At 41.7% G+C, this 17,614-nt stretch overlaps 1 protein-coding gene across 4 annotated transcripts in view; it reads left to right on the top strand.

The window, feature by feature from the left end:
• The window catches only part of yap1.L (Yes associated protein 1 L homeolog), a 45,631-nt gene extending 30,655 nt beyond the window's left edge, over positions 1-14,976 (top strand). The window contains exons 4-8 of one of the 4 annotated variants that reach the window (XM_018244727.2): positions 2,472-2,585; positions 11,026-11,201; positions 12,850-12,980; positions 13,541-13,653; positions 14,346-14,976. In XM_018244727.2, coding sequence (XP_018100216.1) covers positions 2,472-2,585; positions 11,026-11,201; positions 12,850-12,980; positions 13,541-13,653; positions 14,346-14,584 — 773 coding nt within the window. In that variant the 3' untranslated portion in view covers positions 14,585-14,976. Of the gene's footprint in view, positions 1-2,471; positions 2,586-11,025; positions 11,214-12,849; positions 12,981-13,540; positions 13,654-14,345 lie in introns of all 4 variants that reach the window. The other 3 variants (XM_041582680.1, XM_018244729.2, XM_018244728.2) reach the window with 3 other exon arrangements.
• Positions 14,977-17,614: the final 2,638 nt, after the last annotated feature.

Consider the following 17,614-nt stretch of genomic DNA (forward strand, 5'->3'; position numbering starts at 1 on the left):
GAAATCCACTTTCTGATTTCAGCCCTACTGTGAACAGTAGCCTCCTCTTTCTTCCCCACTGAATCTGCTTGTTACGAACAGACTCGGTGGATTTCAGCAAAGAACGAAAGTCTGTTTGGTAGCCGAAATCCGCCAAAGTCTGTTTGCAACAAGCTGATTCAATACGGAAGAAAGAGGAGGCTGCTGCTCACAATAGTCGTCTTTTTCGTTAAAGTTCGGCTTTTCGCTCTATTGCTTATGCGTAGGGTCGGACTGTACCCTTGGGGGTCCACAGGGTTCCGCGTCTCCGGGGGCCCCATGTCGCCCATGTCACTCATGCACAAACACAGCCGCGTATGCACAGACATTGTGGGGGCCCCGGAGGTATGGAACCTGGTGGGCGCAGCAGCGCAGGCCCGCAATTTGTTTTTTTTTTTTTATGGGTCCAGCCAAACTCGGAGTCTGTCTGGGCGGGGCCCCCCAGGTTTTTTCCCGGTGTCCTGCCGGCCCAGTCCAACCCTGCTCATGCGCATCCGTGTGAAGAAAAATAAGCAGGAAGGTGTCGGTTAAGTTAGTGATCACTTTGGGTGCCTAACTTTTGGCACCCCAAGTCTAAAATGGTATTCCTTCTCCTTTAAAGTTAATATTAGTATAATATAAGCAGCCGTATTTAAAGATAATTAGATTGTAAGCTCTATGTGGCAGGGACCTCATTCCTCTTTGACTCCTTGACTCTAAGCTCTCAATCTTTATTAGATCTGTATTTATTATTGTACTTTTTACTTATTGGTATTATTGTAATGACCCCCTGTTTGTTCTATTAATGTATAGTGCTGTGTTCTCAAGTAGTGCTATATAAATACAAATATACATACATTATATACAAGATCATTACAAGTTGGTTTTAATTTGTTAGTATTTATTAGGATTTTGTTGTCCTGATCTGGTTGGTAGGATTTAATAAGCCTAGAACCCAGGCAGTAACGGGATTGGGGTCTCAAACCCGTCCACGCAGGTGAAGAAAAGCCAATGCACAGCCTTGGTTGCCTCTAGCTTTCTAGTTAATTTACTGTAAAAGGTGAACTTCCCATTAAATTTTGAATTCTTATATTGTCATGGAGATCATCCTTTTATGTTCTTATCCCTTTTAGTTGAAATCTTTTGTTACATTAATAGAAATGTGAAAAATCCCACAATCCCATGGCATCTATGGAACCTGAGTGCTTTGGACAGGGTTCCTTATAAAATAGATTGTAAGCTCTTACAAATAGGACTTCACCACTGTTTGAGTCTGTAATTGATCATATGCATTATGCCTTTTGGTTAGGGATGCGCCGGCAATCCATGATTTGGTTTGGGATTTTGCCTTCGGGTACAGGTTCAGTTGTGCATGGTCCAACTGGATCCAAATCCTTAAAGTGTAACTTTTTTTGTCATAAGGATAAGAAATTTGTGATTTTTTTAATTTTATTTTGTGTTTGGTTCTTTTCAAGCCTTCTTTGCTCTAATTTGTACATGCAAATTAGGATTTTGTTTGAGATCTGGACAAATCCTTAATGATCCGGCTGAATCCCTGAAGATAAAAGATGAAGCGGCAACAACGTACTCCATAAAAAAAATAAGTTTATTGAGTCCATTAAAAATAGACCATCTCTAGGCCAACGCCTTGCACATTTCAGGCTTTGCCACCCTTAGTCATATAACTATGACTAAGGGTGAAACGCCCCGAAACACGTAAGGCGTAAGTCCAAAATGAACTGAATACATTTTTTTTATGGAGCACGGAATTGCTGCTTCATTTTTTATCTGATATTTGTGGATCTTGATGCTTGAGAGACTGGGACGCGTGCATCTGTTTTCCAGGAGTGCCCATGGAGCTGTGAGCGGCTGCTTTGCTTTATATGATGAATCCCAAGATAGTGGATTTGGTGCATCTGGCGCTTGTGAGGAACATAACGTGGATGTACTGTACGTTGTTGGATGATGACGACATGGAAAGATGATGTTTCAGCTGCTTACGTATAGGCCATATCTGTTGACATTCTACTTTGCTGTCCTAGGTGACCCAGTTGTTCAGAGACTTTTAAAACACTGGAGATCTTGGACCGGCCATTTTGCTAATGGCCTTCGATTCCGCTCGTTGGCTTGAACTGGTGAATCCACCAGTTTGTGGGCAGTTTCAAGCGTATGGCTGGCATCAAATTCTTCATAGTCCATATAAATCTGCCTCAAAGCATTTGCACTTAAATTAATAAGCAAATACCGCAGATAGATAAGAGCGTAAACGTTTCTGCCATAGATGTGTATGCCACTGGCTACTAAACCTCATTCGCCATAGCTTTTTCCTTCATATGAGCCTCTTGTCTTAAGCAACTTAAAAAGCTCCTCTTTGAAATTTGGTTACTGGTATGAATTGCTTTGCAAAGTCGCCATCTTCCCCGATTTGAAAATGGCCTGCCACTGAAGATTGATTTTTTTATTTTGTGTTATAGGTCCACTGCCCGACGGGTGGGAACAGGCCCTGACTCCAGAAGGGGAAGCATACTTCATAAATCATAAGAACAAAAGCACATCTTGGCTAGACCCACGGTTAGACCCACGTTTTGGTAAGGACCTTTTCAGTTCTCCGCTTCGTATAGTAACATCAATTTTATAGTTGCCCTTTATATTGATGTCCTCAATAGGAAGCTTTTTTAGCCCACACCAGCAGAACAGTAGGACGGCAGCCATACTGTGGTACCTAGGCATTTAATCCAAGTTTGGTCGGCTACCATAGTCCAACCCTGGTTGGCTGCTTTGTGACTGTGTCCTTGTAAGAATCTGAAGGAATGGCACTTTGCAAACTGGCTGTTTATAGATTGCAAGCTCTCTCGAGCACAGCCCTCGTTACCTCTTGTATTGGTTGGTAGTTGTATGTAGTCATACACTGCTATAGAATATGTTGGTACTTCTTTTTTTATAGGGGCAACAATGCTGCCATAAGTTTTCTGAAAATCCCCCATGATCATTCCCATGGCCATAAAGAAGGCTGAGCTGGCAGATTTTTTACAGAAAATTAAAGGTTTTAATTGGCTGATTGTTTTCTGCTTGCGAAGGTCCCAAGCTAGGGGATCTGTTTTTTTAACCTAAAGGTGGCTATACACGGGCCAATAAAAGCTGCCGATGCTGTTCTTCAAATAAATGCACGGTTGTTATGGCAATTTGGACCCTAGCAACCAGATAGCTAAAATTGCAAACCGGAGAGCTGCAGAATAAAAAGTTAAATAACTCAAAATCCACAAATAATAAAAAATTAAAACCAATTGCAAATTGTCTCAGAATATCGCTCTCTACATCATACTATCATGAGCATGCGTGTAATGTAGGGTCTGGGGAGGCAGATGGCTTGCCAGGTTGTTTTTTTTTACACAAATACTATCGTTTCCCCATCTGGAGTGTGAGGCCTAAGCTGTTTAGTTCCCTCTCTTCCTATAAATCATAATAAAGAAAGTTTATTATATAATCAGCCTCTTGTTTGAACTTAGCCCTACATCAGCGCAAACAGAAACTGTACAGAGAAACACCCACCCCAAATAAAGGGCAACATAACCTGTAGCCATAGCAACTACCACCGCACATAACATTTAGCTGCACAATAAAAACTTGTTGCACAAATGCTAAAACTGAAAACAATGGAAGAGAAATGTAATCTAAATCAAATAATGTCGGCAGGCGGACAACACGGAAACCCAGAGATGATTGTGAAGAGGTGTATCAAACGGCTTCTTATGATCTGGGGCAAGGGCTGCACATTAAATGAACACCAAAAAATTAAAGTGTTTTAAAGTAATGAAAATATCATGTCTTGTTGTGATGCACTGGTAAAACTGGTGTGTTTGCTTCAGAAACACTACTATAGTTTATATAAACAAGCTGCTGTGTAGCCATGGGGGCAGCCATTTAAGAACAGGATACACAATAGATAAATAAGTTCTGAAGGATCCTATTGTATACTACATTGCTTATCTGCTATCTGCTGTGTATCCTGTGCATTTTCTCCTTTTCCATCTTGAATGGCTGCCCCCATGGCTACACAGCAACTTGTTTATATGAACTATAGTAGCACTTATCTGTTATCTACTGTGTATCCTGTGCTTGAATGGCTGCCCCCATGGCTACACAGCAGCTTGTTTATATAAACTATAGTAGTACTTATCTGTTATCTACTGTGTATCCTGTGCTTGAATGGCTGCCCCCATGGCTACACAGCCTCTTATTTATATAAACTATAGTAGTACTTATCTGTTATCTACTGTGTATCCTGTGCTTGAATGGCTGCCCCCATGGCTACACAGCCTCTTATTTATATAAACTATAATAGTCTTTCTGAAGCAAACACACCAGTTTTACCAGCGCAGCACAACAAAACATTATATTTTCATTACTTTAAAACGCTTTCATTTGTTGATGTTGTTGTACGGTGACAGTTATTTTTTTCATATGCCCCCCCCCCAATGCTCAGGTTTGTGTGACATGGAGACAAGAAGGAAAAGAATGTGTTTTTTTGGACAGTATTAGCCTTTTATTTGCTGCATACGAATGGTTTCTTTAAAGGACCCGATCGGCTGTTTTTATCTGAAAAAGGCAGATTTTATGATGGATTGTAGTTGCTAGTGACACAGGAATGGTGTTTACAGATTTATTACGTCCCCCTGTAGACTTACATTGCCTTTAGAGATGCACCAAATCCATGATTCGGTTTGGGATTGGGTTAAGATTCTGCCTTTTTCAGCAGGATTTGTATTTGAACGGATCCAAGTGCCTGCCCGAACCAAATCCAAAAAATGACAGGACTTTTCATCACACAAACAAGAAATTCAAAAATAATCTTTCACAAAGGAGTCGGCCAAATCCTTAAATAGTGGATTCAGTGCATCTCTAATTGCCTGAAAAATTAGTTAGGCTTTTGCTTTTGTTAAAGTCCCCAAAACATTTCCTTGAGGACACCTTGCTTTATTCATGTGATTTACTCCTGTTCATTGTTCTGGGTGTGAAAGTACTTAAAGGGGTTGTTCACAATTGATTAACTTTTAGTATGATGTAGAGTGTAATATATGAGACAATCTGTTTTTTTATTTTTTGGGATATTTAGCTCTTTATTCAGCAGCTCTCCAGTTTGTAATTTCAGCAATCTGGTTGCTAGGGTCCAAATTACCCTAGCAACATGACATTGATTTGAAAAATCGACTTGAATAGGAGAGGGCCTCGATTGCAAGACTTATGTTTCTATTTTTGTTCCTGTCCAGTCCCTTATTCCAACTTCTCCCGGGTTGCTAAGGTTATTTGAATGCTAGCAACCAGATAACTGCTGAAATTCCAAGCTGGAGAGTTGCAGAACAAAAAGTGAAATACTTATTAAAAAAAAAAAATGAAGACCAATTGCAGTTTGTACTCTCTACATCATACTAAAAGTTAGCTCAAAGGTGAACAGCCCCCCTTAGCCGCAATAATGTGTTTGTGTAACTCTGCTTGGTAATGTGATGTGCTCTGTATGAAAGGACAATTGTTTATTGGGTCCTTGAACGTCAGCGTTTCAGTATCTTCAACTATGAGTGGTATTTGCTGTGTTTGGAAAGAGAGTGAAACTCAGCCTAAATTCCTCTGTCTCCATAACCCGTATTTACTCAGTATAAATGTAATATATCAGACTGTCACTTCATTACCATCTACTGGATTTGACTCTGAAAGGTATAATTTTCCTTTAAATAGGATATTTCTGTAAAATAATACTTAATGAACCCATTAAAATAAGAGCTCAATGCAGGTATGAGACCGGTTATTCAGAATGCTCAGGACCTGGGGTTTTCCCAAATTAGGAATCGTTCCGTAATTGGGATCTTCATACCTTAAATGAGAACTAAAACCTCCCCCCAAATAAGAAAAGCCCCTACCTACTACCCTAGATAACCCCCTCCCTACTCACATATTGGTGCAGAGTAAGTGCAGCAGAGCTCATGTCCATCATCTTCCGGCTCTTCTGTATTCTTCGCGTCCTCTTCCCTTGGGCAATTTCCGGCACTTTTGGCACATGCTCAGTTGCTGCGAACCGGAAAACTGCTCCAACTGTGCATGCGCCAATATGGTGTTCACTTACAGCTCCGCTGCGCTTACTCTGCACCGATACGAGAGTACTGTGTTAGGGGCACTTTTAGGGGGTAATCAGCTATGTGGGGGAGCAAGGAGGGGGATTATGTAGGCTAGTAGGTAGGGGCTTTTCTTAGGGCAGAGACAAACGAGAAGATTTGGGAGGGATTAGTCGCCTGGCGATAAAAAAACACATCTTCTTCAGGCGACTAATCTCCCTGAACTGCCCCCCCCCCCCCGCCGGCTAGAATGTAAATCGGGGATGGCACTCTGAACGCTTAGTTTTCCAAAGTCGCCTGAAGTTTCCTCGTGAGGCAACTTTGTGCGACTTCGGAAAACAAAGTGCCATCCCGTCGTCGATTTACATTTGAGCCGGCTGGGAGGCAGTTCGTGGAGATTAGTCGCCCGAAGAAAAGGCGATTTGGCAATGGGCGACCAAATCTCCCTGAATCTTCTCATCTGTCGTTGCCCTTATTGGGGGGCTTTAGTTTTCCTACTACTAGAAAATCATTTAAATATGAAATAAACCCAATAGGCTGATTTTGCTTAAAATAAGGATCAATTATATCTTGGTTGGGATCAAGTACAAGCTACTGTTTTATTACTACAGAGAAAAGGGGAATAACGTTGAAAAATTTGTTGGAATTAAGTACAAGCTACTGTTTTATTATTACAGAGAAAAGGGAAATCATTTTTAAAAATGTAAATTATTTAATTGCGATGCAGACGCACTTCCAGTTCAGAGCTTTCTGGATAATTGGTTTCCGGATAAGTGATTTCATACCTGTATTTGTAATCTTCATATGAGTGGAGGGCACTTGGACTGACAAGGAGGGGCTTGAACCGAAAACATCTTCAAGGAAAAAAACACAGCAAGTCCAGTTGATATGACTTATTTCTATAGTTATACCATGACCTGGATGAATGAGAATCTTCACAAACATCTTGAACTGAAAAGACCAGACAAACAAAAATGATGCTTCAGACCTTAAAGGGATACTGTCATGGGAAAAAAGAAATTTTCAAAATGAATCAGTTAATTGTGCTGCTCCAGCAGAATTCTGCACTGAAATCCATTTCTCAAAAGAGCAAACAGATTTTTTTTTTATATTCAATTTTGAAATCTGACATGAGGCTAGACATTTTGTCAATTTCCCAGCTGCCCCTGGTCATGTGACTTGTGCCTGCACTTTAGCAGAGAAATGCTTTCTGGCAGGCTGCTGTTTTTCCTTCTCAATGTAACTGAATGTGTCTCAGTGAGACATGGGTTTTTACTATTGAGTGTTGTTCTTAGATCTACCAGGCAGCTGTTATCTTGTGTTAGGGAGCTGTTATCTGGTTACCTTCCCATTGTTCTTTTGTTTGGCTGCTGGGGGGGGGGGGGAGGGAGGGGGGTGATTTCACTCCAACTTGCAGTACAGCAGTAAAGAGTGATTGAAGTTTATCAGAGCACAAGTTACATGACTTGGGTCAGCTGGGAAATTGACAATATATCTAGCCCCATGTCAGATTTCAAAATTGAATATAAAAGAATCTGTTTGTTCTTTTGAGAAATGGATTTCAGTGCAGAATTCTGCTGGAGCAGCACCATTAACTGATTCATTTTGAAAAAAAATTTTTTCGACATGACAGTATCTCTTTAAGGAATAATAAATGAAAATAAAGTATATTTATGTGCTGGTGGCATTTTCCCTAGAAATGTTATCCTTTACAACAGTCCCAGTGGATGGTAATAAAGGTGATATTTTATCTCAGAACCTGGTTGGACCGGTGCCAGAACTCTGCATTACAGCCGTATAAATGGTAGAATAGACAATAGAGAAATGCAGGCTGCAGCGTTCTTTTATTGTCTGACATTACAGTGTGGCCCTGTTTGTGAGAGCGGCAACACAGGAACGTTCAGGGCTGAAAAAGAAGAAAGATGTCAAATGACCTCAAATAAGAGGCTCCGCTTGATGTGATCATCTGTTCTCCCCCGAGCGTCTCATTTGGTCTTGCCCTTAATTGCTGTTTGTTGAAGGTTAATTACCATCGTGGGGCAGAAATGTACTTAAATATAAAAGGGCAGATTGTTTACCGTAAGCTTTAATTGGAAGCTCGTCTTTATTTTTGGAAACTTAAGAAAACATAATCTGGCCCTACCCCCCATTTACTGACCCCCCTCCCTCGATGGGACAAAGCATTTGTTGTTTGTCTGCTTGTGAGGTCTTCGCTGCCCCGGCCTCATACTTCACTCCGATTCATTACACGTTTACAGGAAAATTCGGCAAAGCCTGGTTGTGACACATAAACGAGAATGCAGGTTAATCAGTTTAGATCGGTGATAGACTGACCATTTCTGTGCACATAACTATATAGTTAACGGGCTACGGGGATAAATGTAGTGGAACACTGGGCAATGATGGCTCATACAGTGAGGATGATCCTTGTCCAATGAGATTTTCATACCTGCTGTATGATCGATATTGGTCTGGAAGGCCTGTTGGTGGTCCCCATACATGGGCCAATAAGCTGCCTTTTTTTTTTTAACCATGAGCCACATTCAAATATAAAGCGTTTTGGAGCACCACAAGCATGAAAAATGTTCCTTGGCATGTCAAATAAGGGCTGTGATTAGCCCCATGCAAAATGGCAGCCTACAGGAGACTCTGTTTGGCAGTACAACTGGTTTTTATGCAACTAAAACTTGCCTTCAAGCCTGGAATTCAAAAATAAACACCTGCTCTGACTGGTCTAGAGGGACTATGTATGGTCCGCTTTACTCAACCAACAACCAACCATTGTTTCATGGTGACATGGAGCTGGTCACTTCTCATGTATAACTATAGCAGGAGCAGAGGAATCTTGTATTTGTCTATATGTATTTTGTGGTCACAGCCTCATTGCACCCCCACCTAATGGTTTTAAAAATTAGTGTTGAGCTCAACTTTCCCTTGTTTGTTATAGTTATACAGGAGCAATGACCAGCTCCATGTTGTAGCTCCCACCCTTCCCAACTATAGTCAGGTGATCCCACTGGTGTCTAATAAAAGGGCAGCCAAGTTTGGGAGTTTTACTTTGAAAGCAGCAAGTGAGTTGCAGGTAAAACTTAGTCCCTTTGTAAAATGTATAATGAAGCAATAGAATTCTTAATGAATCAGATAAAATTGAGCATAGGACTGGCCAGATATGGGATGACTTTGACGTAGTTGGCCAGCTTAAATATATTGCAATATATGGACAAACAATCCCTGTTTTGTTTAAAGGGTAAGGCATTTTTCAGTAGCAGTATGCACAAAATGTCGCTGTCTTAAATATATTGATAATGGGTTGAGTGCAGAGGACCTCTTGTATTTGTCTATATGTATTTTGTGGTCACAGCCTCATTGCACCCCTTGCCTAATGTTTTTAAAAATTAGTGGTGAGCACAAGTCAGTAGCTTGTTGGCCTATGTATGGGGCAAACCAATTGTCTCCACAACTAAAATCAGCTGAAAATCTGCTATAGATGGATTAAAAAATCCATTGAGGCGAGGAAATGAAAGGGATCTCCGTAAAGAGATTAACAAAACCATTTAGCAAAACCATTTTTTTTAAACCCGGACCCATGAACTACACCTGGACCCGCAACCAACAATTTTACCCACTACCTGACCTACGAATGCCTTATCTGCAACCCCATTAAACAGGAAGTGATGTGGCAAACTGGAAGTGACATCGGAAGTGGGTGGGAGTAGAAAACAATGTGTGAAGGAGTAAAACTTGCTATAGATAAACTGACATGCCAACCTGAATTTATACCCGCTTCATAAAATCCTACCCGCAATCCCAGGTTCCACACTTTTTTTGTGCATAACCTTTAGTCCATTAAGGGACTCTACCCTAGTGTTCTTCATCTTTTCTAATGGAGGGGCCCCTGATCTCTGACACGGATTGAAGGACAGGAGCACTTCATGAGTGACAGAACACTCTAGCGGCGGGTTCATGTTCTGATAGGCTGGAGGACAGATGTAAACCGTGCCCCAGCCTATGAGCAACGCCAATGCAGGTTAGGTTGAAAGTGCAACATGTCACTGTCCCTTTAATGTGGTTCTTTCTTGACTTGGAATTATAGTTTTAATTGAATATATAATATCATTGGCCCTGAGAAGTGGATGAGTCTGATTTGGTCCATCACATACTCCAGATCCAGTGGGTGCTTCCTCTTTGGTTTTATAGTTATTTGCCCTTTATTCAGACTCTTTGCAGCTTTCAAATGGGCGTCGCTGACCCTTCTAAAAAGCAAATGCTCTGTAAGGCTACAAATGTATTGTTATTACTAATTTGTATTATTTGTCACTCTGTTCAGGCCTCTCCTATTCATATTCCAGTCTCTTATTCAAATCAGTGCATGGTTGCTAGGGGAATTTGGATCCCAATTACCAGATTGGTTAAGATGCAAATTGAAGAGCTGCTGAATAAAAAGCTAAATAACTCAAAAACCTTAAATAATAAAAAATGAAATATCAGAATATCCCTCTCAACATCATACTAAAAGTTATCTCAAAGGTGAACAACCCCTTTAATGCAATTAAATTCCTGCCAATACCAATTGCATAATCATTCATTAACAGATTCCCATTGTATCAGCGGTGCCTGTGGGTAAGTAGATGTAGGTGGGAAATGTTTAGACCTCAGAGAAAACCCTAATCTGAGGATCGGAGTCTTGGCCCCAGTCATACTATGCTGATTTATTAGTTGATAAAGGACAAGGAAAGGCTAATACACTGGATGGGTAGTGGCAAAATGTTAGGCACCCCCAGTGAATTTAATGGCTATGGGGTTTTTTTTTTGCCGCAGGGTGATGGTGCTTTTTGGCAAAGAATGTTTTATATTGTGTGTCTTTACATGAATAAAGTTTTTGAGAGAGAGCAAGGGTAAATGAACCAATTTGTTTATTTTTCAGCTATGAATCAACAGAGGTTAAGCCAGAACGCCCCTGTCAAAGCCCCGCCCGCCTTACCGCCCCCGAGCCCTCAGACTGGAGTGTTGGGCAGTGGCGGCAACCAACAAATGCGCCTCCAGCAGCTTCAGATGGAGAAAGAACGACTCCGGCTAAAGCACCAAGAACTGCTTCGGCAGGTGAGGCCACAGGTTAGAAACTGCCTTTTGTTTCTTATCTATGTGTTTGTCTTGTCCTGGAAGTAGTAAAAGGGAAGGGGTCGGAGTCAGTTGCTGGATAACACTCTACTTGAGGCCCTCAAAGGTCATTGGGAGTCTATAGCCAACACCAGGCATGAAACCCATAAATGATGACTACACCCCATGGTTTGGCCTCACCCACCAGCCTGCACCCATTAACCCAACAACACCCTCACCACCAGTCACCATTACTTGCTGGATAATTAAGCCCTGGCCCTGCTTTGTGGTTTTTGAGGCCCAGCCTTTGGCTTACGGGCTTTGCTGTGAATTGGATCAGACACAAGATGAATTACGCCAACAACTTGTTTGCCAGCAGCTTAACTGTAACACTTGCGGAGTCAGCGCGGCACATTGATTTCCTGCCCGTCCCCGATTCCATTGTAAATAATATCATTTGGCTTTAGATTAATCGTTCCCTTTTGAAGCCAAACAATATATATTGCTGTGCAGCACATCGCTGAATACCTGAAATAAACTTCTCTGGTTTTTCTCGTTTTCGGGTTGCAAAACCTGTCTTTAAGCAGAGACCTTCCCATAGCTCGTCTCAAACAATATTCTTTTCTTTTTCCTGTCACTTCAGTTGTTTCTAAAGCCGTGCGCTGGCTTGACGTGTTTCTTGAGGGATTTGAACCCTTTGTGTGCCTGAGCCTTTGATCATTACTGCCGCCTACAAAAGGGAATAAAAGCTGTTTATGTACAAGGTTTATATTCTGTTTCTATTCAAGTTGGTCTAAGTCTACAGTCTGTGTAGTCAAAGGAAATGATTTAGGGGAACGAATACACAGAGCATTCTTGATTTGCGTATTTGTGTTTATATATGTGGAGTGTGCCGCCATATTGCTTTTCCATGTCAAATCACCCTGCGACCGACTGTCTTACATTCAACTTGCGCTTTCATACTATGTAGGATAAAGAGATTATAAATGTCTTCATATCCATAATAGTGTTCTGTATGGGAAGACTGCAGGTCACATAAACCCCCGAGGATTACATTCTGCTGCTGTTTGGTGCAGCCTTTAAAATTCCACCAGGGGCAAATTCATTATCAACTAGGGGGATATTTAAAAATGACACTGCCGCTATGCATACGGGTATGTTTGCCATGATTAGGGTTGCCGCCCGGCCGGTATTTTACCAGCTATGTTGGTAAAACACCTGCCAAGGCCGGGGCCAGTATACAAATTTACCTGCGATGTAGCTGCTGGTAAATTTGTAATACCCCTAAATAAGGCCCTTGGCCCGCCCCCAATCTGATCAACACTTAACTTTTTCGCCGCCTTCTGCCCATCGCATGCCGTGGCTCCACCCTCTTTGACATCACGACTGACTGTTTTTGTTGCCGCCCCCACCACTGGCCGGTGAAAAATTTGTTAAAAAGTTGGCAACCCTAGCCATGATGCAGGGACCTCAGGTGAGGTAGCACTCCAGCGAGTGGGGGGAGTAGACACTCAGAAGTGCATGCAAACAAAGGGCACATAATAGAAACTAATATGGAGTCGAGCCCCTATGTACTAGGTAATCTGCAGTTTTCCCTTACCATGCAAGTAGTTATTGGATTTAATAGTACACAGGATCCATTGTTTTGCAGGAACTCGCTCTCCGCAGCCAGATCCCACCAATGGAGCAGGACGGTGGCACTCAGAATCCAGTGTGTACAACAGGGATTTCCCAGGAGCTGAGAACAATGACGATGAACAGCTCCGATCCATTCCTCAACAGGTTTGGGGCAATTCTTATTTCTCTCTCCTCGAGACCCCTAGTGATATTTCCCTCTCCTCGAGACCCCTAGTGATATTTCCCTCTTTTTAGAGTATGGATGCACCGAATCCACTATTTTGGAATTGACTGAACCAAATCCTTCACGAAAAGGGTCCGAATCGAAATCCTAATTTGCATATGCAAATTAGGGGTGGGAAGGGGAAAACATTTTTTACTTCCTTGTTTTGTGACAAAAAGTTCCGCAATTTCCTTCCCTGCCCCTAATTTGCATATACAAATTAGGATTTGGTTCTGCCAGGAAGAATCCTGCTGGAAAAGGCTGAATCCCAAACTGAATCCTGGATTCGGTGCATCCCTATTTTAGAGATCCCTTGTGATATTTTACTGCCTCCTCCATTGATCCCTGTGACTTGCTTCCCAAGGCAGTAGGAGGAACAGTGGGGCACACGTAATGGGAAGAGAAATGAAGCAATTAAGAAGGATTTTATATGTCCTGTATATTTTATATGTCCATGAATGGCTACCTAGTCTGAGCTTAATGCCATCTTATTTCTTATCAGTGGAACGTATCACTCCAGAGATGAAAGCACTGACAGCGGATTGAGCATGAGCAGTTACAGTGTACCCAGGACTCCTGATGATTTCCTTAACAGTGTTGATGAAATGGACACAGGTCAGTCTGTCTAACTTGCGGGCACACACAATCTGAATCTGATTTATAAGTTGTTTGGGTAAAAGGCACAATCCTGGAGCGAGTCTAGTTTGATAGACCTGCATCATGGTCTTCACCAGGCTAGCCAAACCAGCCCATATCCAAATAATCACTTTCCAACCTGCCCCTGTACATGTGCATCACGTGACCCCCAGACATGATGTCACTAAAAACTGTGACATCACATCTGGGAATTTTTATTTTTCCCAGCCACATCCCACCCAGTTTCCCCTACAGGGTACCACCCGCACAGCTGGGGTTCACTGACCAAATTCCGACCATTTTGAGGGTATTCTGTGGGTATCCGACCAAATGCAGAATTCTACTTAATGGCTGTGATACTACCTATCTTTATAGCTACGTTTACACCACAGTGATGAAGGATGTGAAGTCTTTAACGACTAATTTAGACTAGACATTGAAATAAAAGCTTAGCAATGCAAAGCAAGAAGTACATTGTCATTTAATACTTGAAATTATGAAAAACGGAAAATGTTTAGTACAAAAAAAACTGCCTAACCCTAATTAAATGTCCATAAAACCTGAAATGTATTTTAAAAAGGCAAAGTTTAGGAGGATGATGTGCCTTAAACATTATCAGGACAGCCAATCTAACTTGGAACTGACAAGTTACCTTTGTATTTGGTTCACAGGTGAAGCTATTACCCAAAGTACAATTCCTACCCAACAGAACCGGTTCCCAGACTACTTGGAAACCCTTCCGGGCACAAATGTGGACCTTGGCACTCTAGAAGGAGAAGCCATGAACGTGGAAGGGGAAGAACTTATGCCGAGCCTTCAAGAAGCCCTCAGCTCCGACATCCTTAACGACATGGAGACCGTTCTGGCAGCAACCAAACTAGACAAGGAAAGCTTCCTCACGTGGTTATAGAAGCATCTGCAAAACTGATTTCTAAACCCCCTGAAGGATTGCTCATGTCTAGAGGTGGAATTGAGATTATGGTATATACAGAAAACATCAAGCAACGAGCAAAAACTTTTTTTTCATGTTTTTAGTATTTCTCCACCCATTGCTGCTTCATTACGCTTGATTTATTGGAAAGAGCCTTATGAATCAACCACACCGGACTTTTTTCGGCTATAGCTGCCTTTTTCGGACATAGGTTTGGCACACATGGATAAAGGATGCTTGGGAAGCGCCGCGACAGAGGGGGCTCGTGTACATAGCACGCACATCATTTGGAGTTCACCAGCCAGTCCCAGAGACTAAAGACCACGTCCTAAGTCCAATATTAACTTTTGTATAAAATAATTTTCTAGAAATGTGTGTTTATTACAATAGCAGTTCTGCCTTAATGATGGCTTCTTGCTCACTTTGCTTACCCTAAGCAATCCATTGGCTTTTAACACTTTTCTGTCGATACCCATGGCAACTTTTCATGGAAAAGTCTTTGGAGCAGGCACTCAAAGAAGGCAAACTTCCACCAGGCAATAGGTTCAAAGTGAAAAACGTTTATTGTGTCTGCAGCCTTATGCGTTTTGTGTCATAAACACTTAAAAGGCATACGGTCATGGGAAAACAGGTTTTTATCAAAACACATCAGTTAATAGTGCTGATCCAGCAGAATTCTGCACTGAAATCCATTATTCAAAAGAGCAATCAGATTTTGTTATGTTCAATTTTGAAATCTGACATGGGGCTAGACATTGTCAGTTTCCCAGCTGCCCCCAGTCATGTGACTTTTGCTCTGATAAACTTCAGTGACTCTTTACTACTGTACTGCAAATTGGAGTGATATCACCCCCCCCCCCAGCAGCCTAACAACAGAACAATGGGAAGGTAACGAGATAGCAGCTCCCTAACACAAGATAACAGCTGCCTGGAAGATCTAAGAACAACACTCCAAAGTAAAAGCCAAGTGCCACTGAGACACATTCAGTTACATTAAGTAGGAGAGATAACAGCCTGCCAGAAAATAGTTCCATCCAAAAGTGCAGGCACAAGTCACATGACTGGGGCAGCTGGGAAACTGACAATATGTCTAGCCCCATGTCAGATTTCAAAATTGAATATATAAAAATCTGCTCTTTTGAGAATTGGATTTCAGTGCAGAATTCTGCTGGAGCAGCTCTATTAACTGATGTGTTTTTTTTAAAAAAAACATGTTTTTCCATGACTTCCCTTTAATCATTATGATCAAGTGTTTATGACACGAAATGCGTAAGGCTGCTGGCACAATAAACCTATTTCACTTTTAACCTATTGCATGGTGGAAGTTTGCCTCCTTTGAGTGCCTGCTCCAAAGACTTTTCAGATTGTCCGCTCCCCATGCTGAGGGCTCAGGGCGGTGCACCTGGGCCTCTTCCCTCATGTGATGAGTAATCACTTTCTACCTGGAGACCCTAAACTTCAGATTTACTGTATTATTGAACTTTCCGTGGAAGTCATTATCAGTAGCGGAGGAAAAACCTGGTTCACCTTTGGTCGTTGTTAAAGGATCTACACGCAACGGGGAGTTGGGTTTGTAAGTACATTTGCCACTTCAGTCTCTGGGTATCAAATGTTTTGATGGCAAGTGAAAGAGGTTAAACTAATGGTGGGATATGATCCTAAGCCAAAATATTATGTGATTGTGTAGGGTAGCATGAACAGAGAAAATTGTACGGTTTGCATAAGCATGGATAGATTTCTGCGTATAGACCCCCACAGGTACCCTGGTTGCATGTCCTTCTCAATCATCATAAGCTTCAACCTCCCAGCACCAAAGGATGCTCATAAAGTTCTGCCTCTCCTGGTAAAGAAATTGGTTTCCTAAATCCCAAACTTGTCTGTCTACCTACCTCCTGTCTTTTTTTTTCTTTTTTTTTTTAATCTAAAATTCAGAGATTTTTTTTCTGCATTTGTCTCGGAAAATCTTAAGCCAAACGCGTTTTATGGTATATTTCGATATCTGGTAAATGTAGGAACACGTTTTTTTACATTAAAGTCGGAATTTTAAAATTGTCTGGCCTCTTCCCCCCCCCCCCCCCAAAAAAATTACCCTGAAAGAAAATATTGCCTTTCCAAACAATATTCAGTCCTGATAGGCTTATTCCTACACAAAGAGGACTACATGAAATCAATAACTTTGAAGTTATTGCCTTTATTGAAGACCCATGGGGAGATATCCTTAGGGCTACAATTCCAGCCCAGACATATGGCGACTGGATGACAATAGGGATGATCTGTGCTTTGAACTTTACCAGGAGCTTCCATGTCTTTAAGCACCATTCGAGAATTTGCATGTAAGACTATATAACCAGTTAGAGCTAATGGTGGCCCAACAAGAAACACAGTACTGTTGATACCACTAACTCAGCCAGGTAGGGGATGTCACAGAAATCTTTTATTTCTACTGGGCTTCAGCTCTTATCATTTGGCTGAGAACGTTGGGAGTTTAGAACTACCCACGATTAGAGTTATGATTAGCGCCAAGTCCGATGTAGACAAGTTTTCACCGGGCGTTCTACTGTTTTTCTCATGAGCACTTAAAGTCTTGTTAACCAGCGAGACCGAAGATCCGAGCTGGGTGTATAGGAGAAGGTGTGTGTCCTTGTTGGTGTGGTCAAAGCTGGTTGGCGTTTGTTGAGGGAATGCTGACCAAAGCAGAAACCATTGTCACCTGGGAGACCTTGCTGATGAACCCAACCTCAGGCAGCTTTTGTGAATTATGGAGCCACTGCTCAGTTGTCCCAGTGCCTACTTCTAATTCTTTTCACAGCTAAACATAATCTGTACAGACCTCAACAATGACCCCCAAAAGCAGCCAAGATGGTGCCAATCTATACATGCGTTTAAGGGCCTCCAGGTCTAAAAAAACAGGATGCATATATTTCAGTTGGCAATTGCCTTAATTATGTGCCTTTTAACTCCTAATTGTAAGCCTTTACCAGTATTACCCTGCCTATGTATGGATGTGTA

The sequence above is a fragment of the Xenopus laevis genome, chromosome 2L (genome assembly GCF_017654675.1).
Source record: "Xenopus laevis strain J_2021 chromosome 2L, Xenopus_laevis_v10.1, whole genome shotgun sequence".
Classification (NCBI taxonomy): domain Eukaryota; kingdom Metazoa; phylum Chordata; class Amphibia; order Anura; family Pipidae; genus Xenopus; species Xenopus laevis.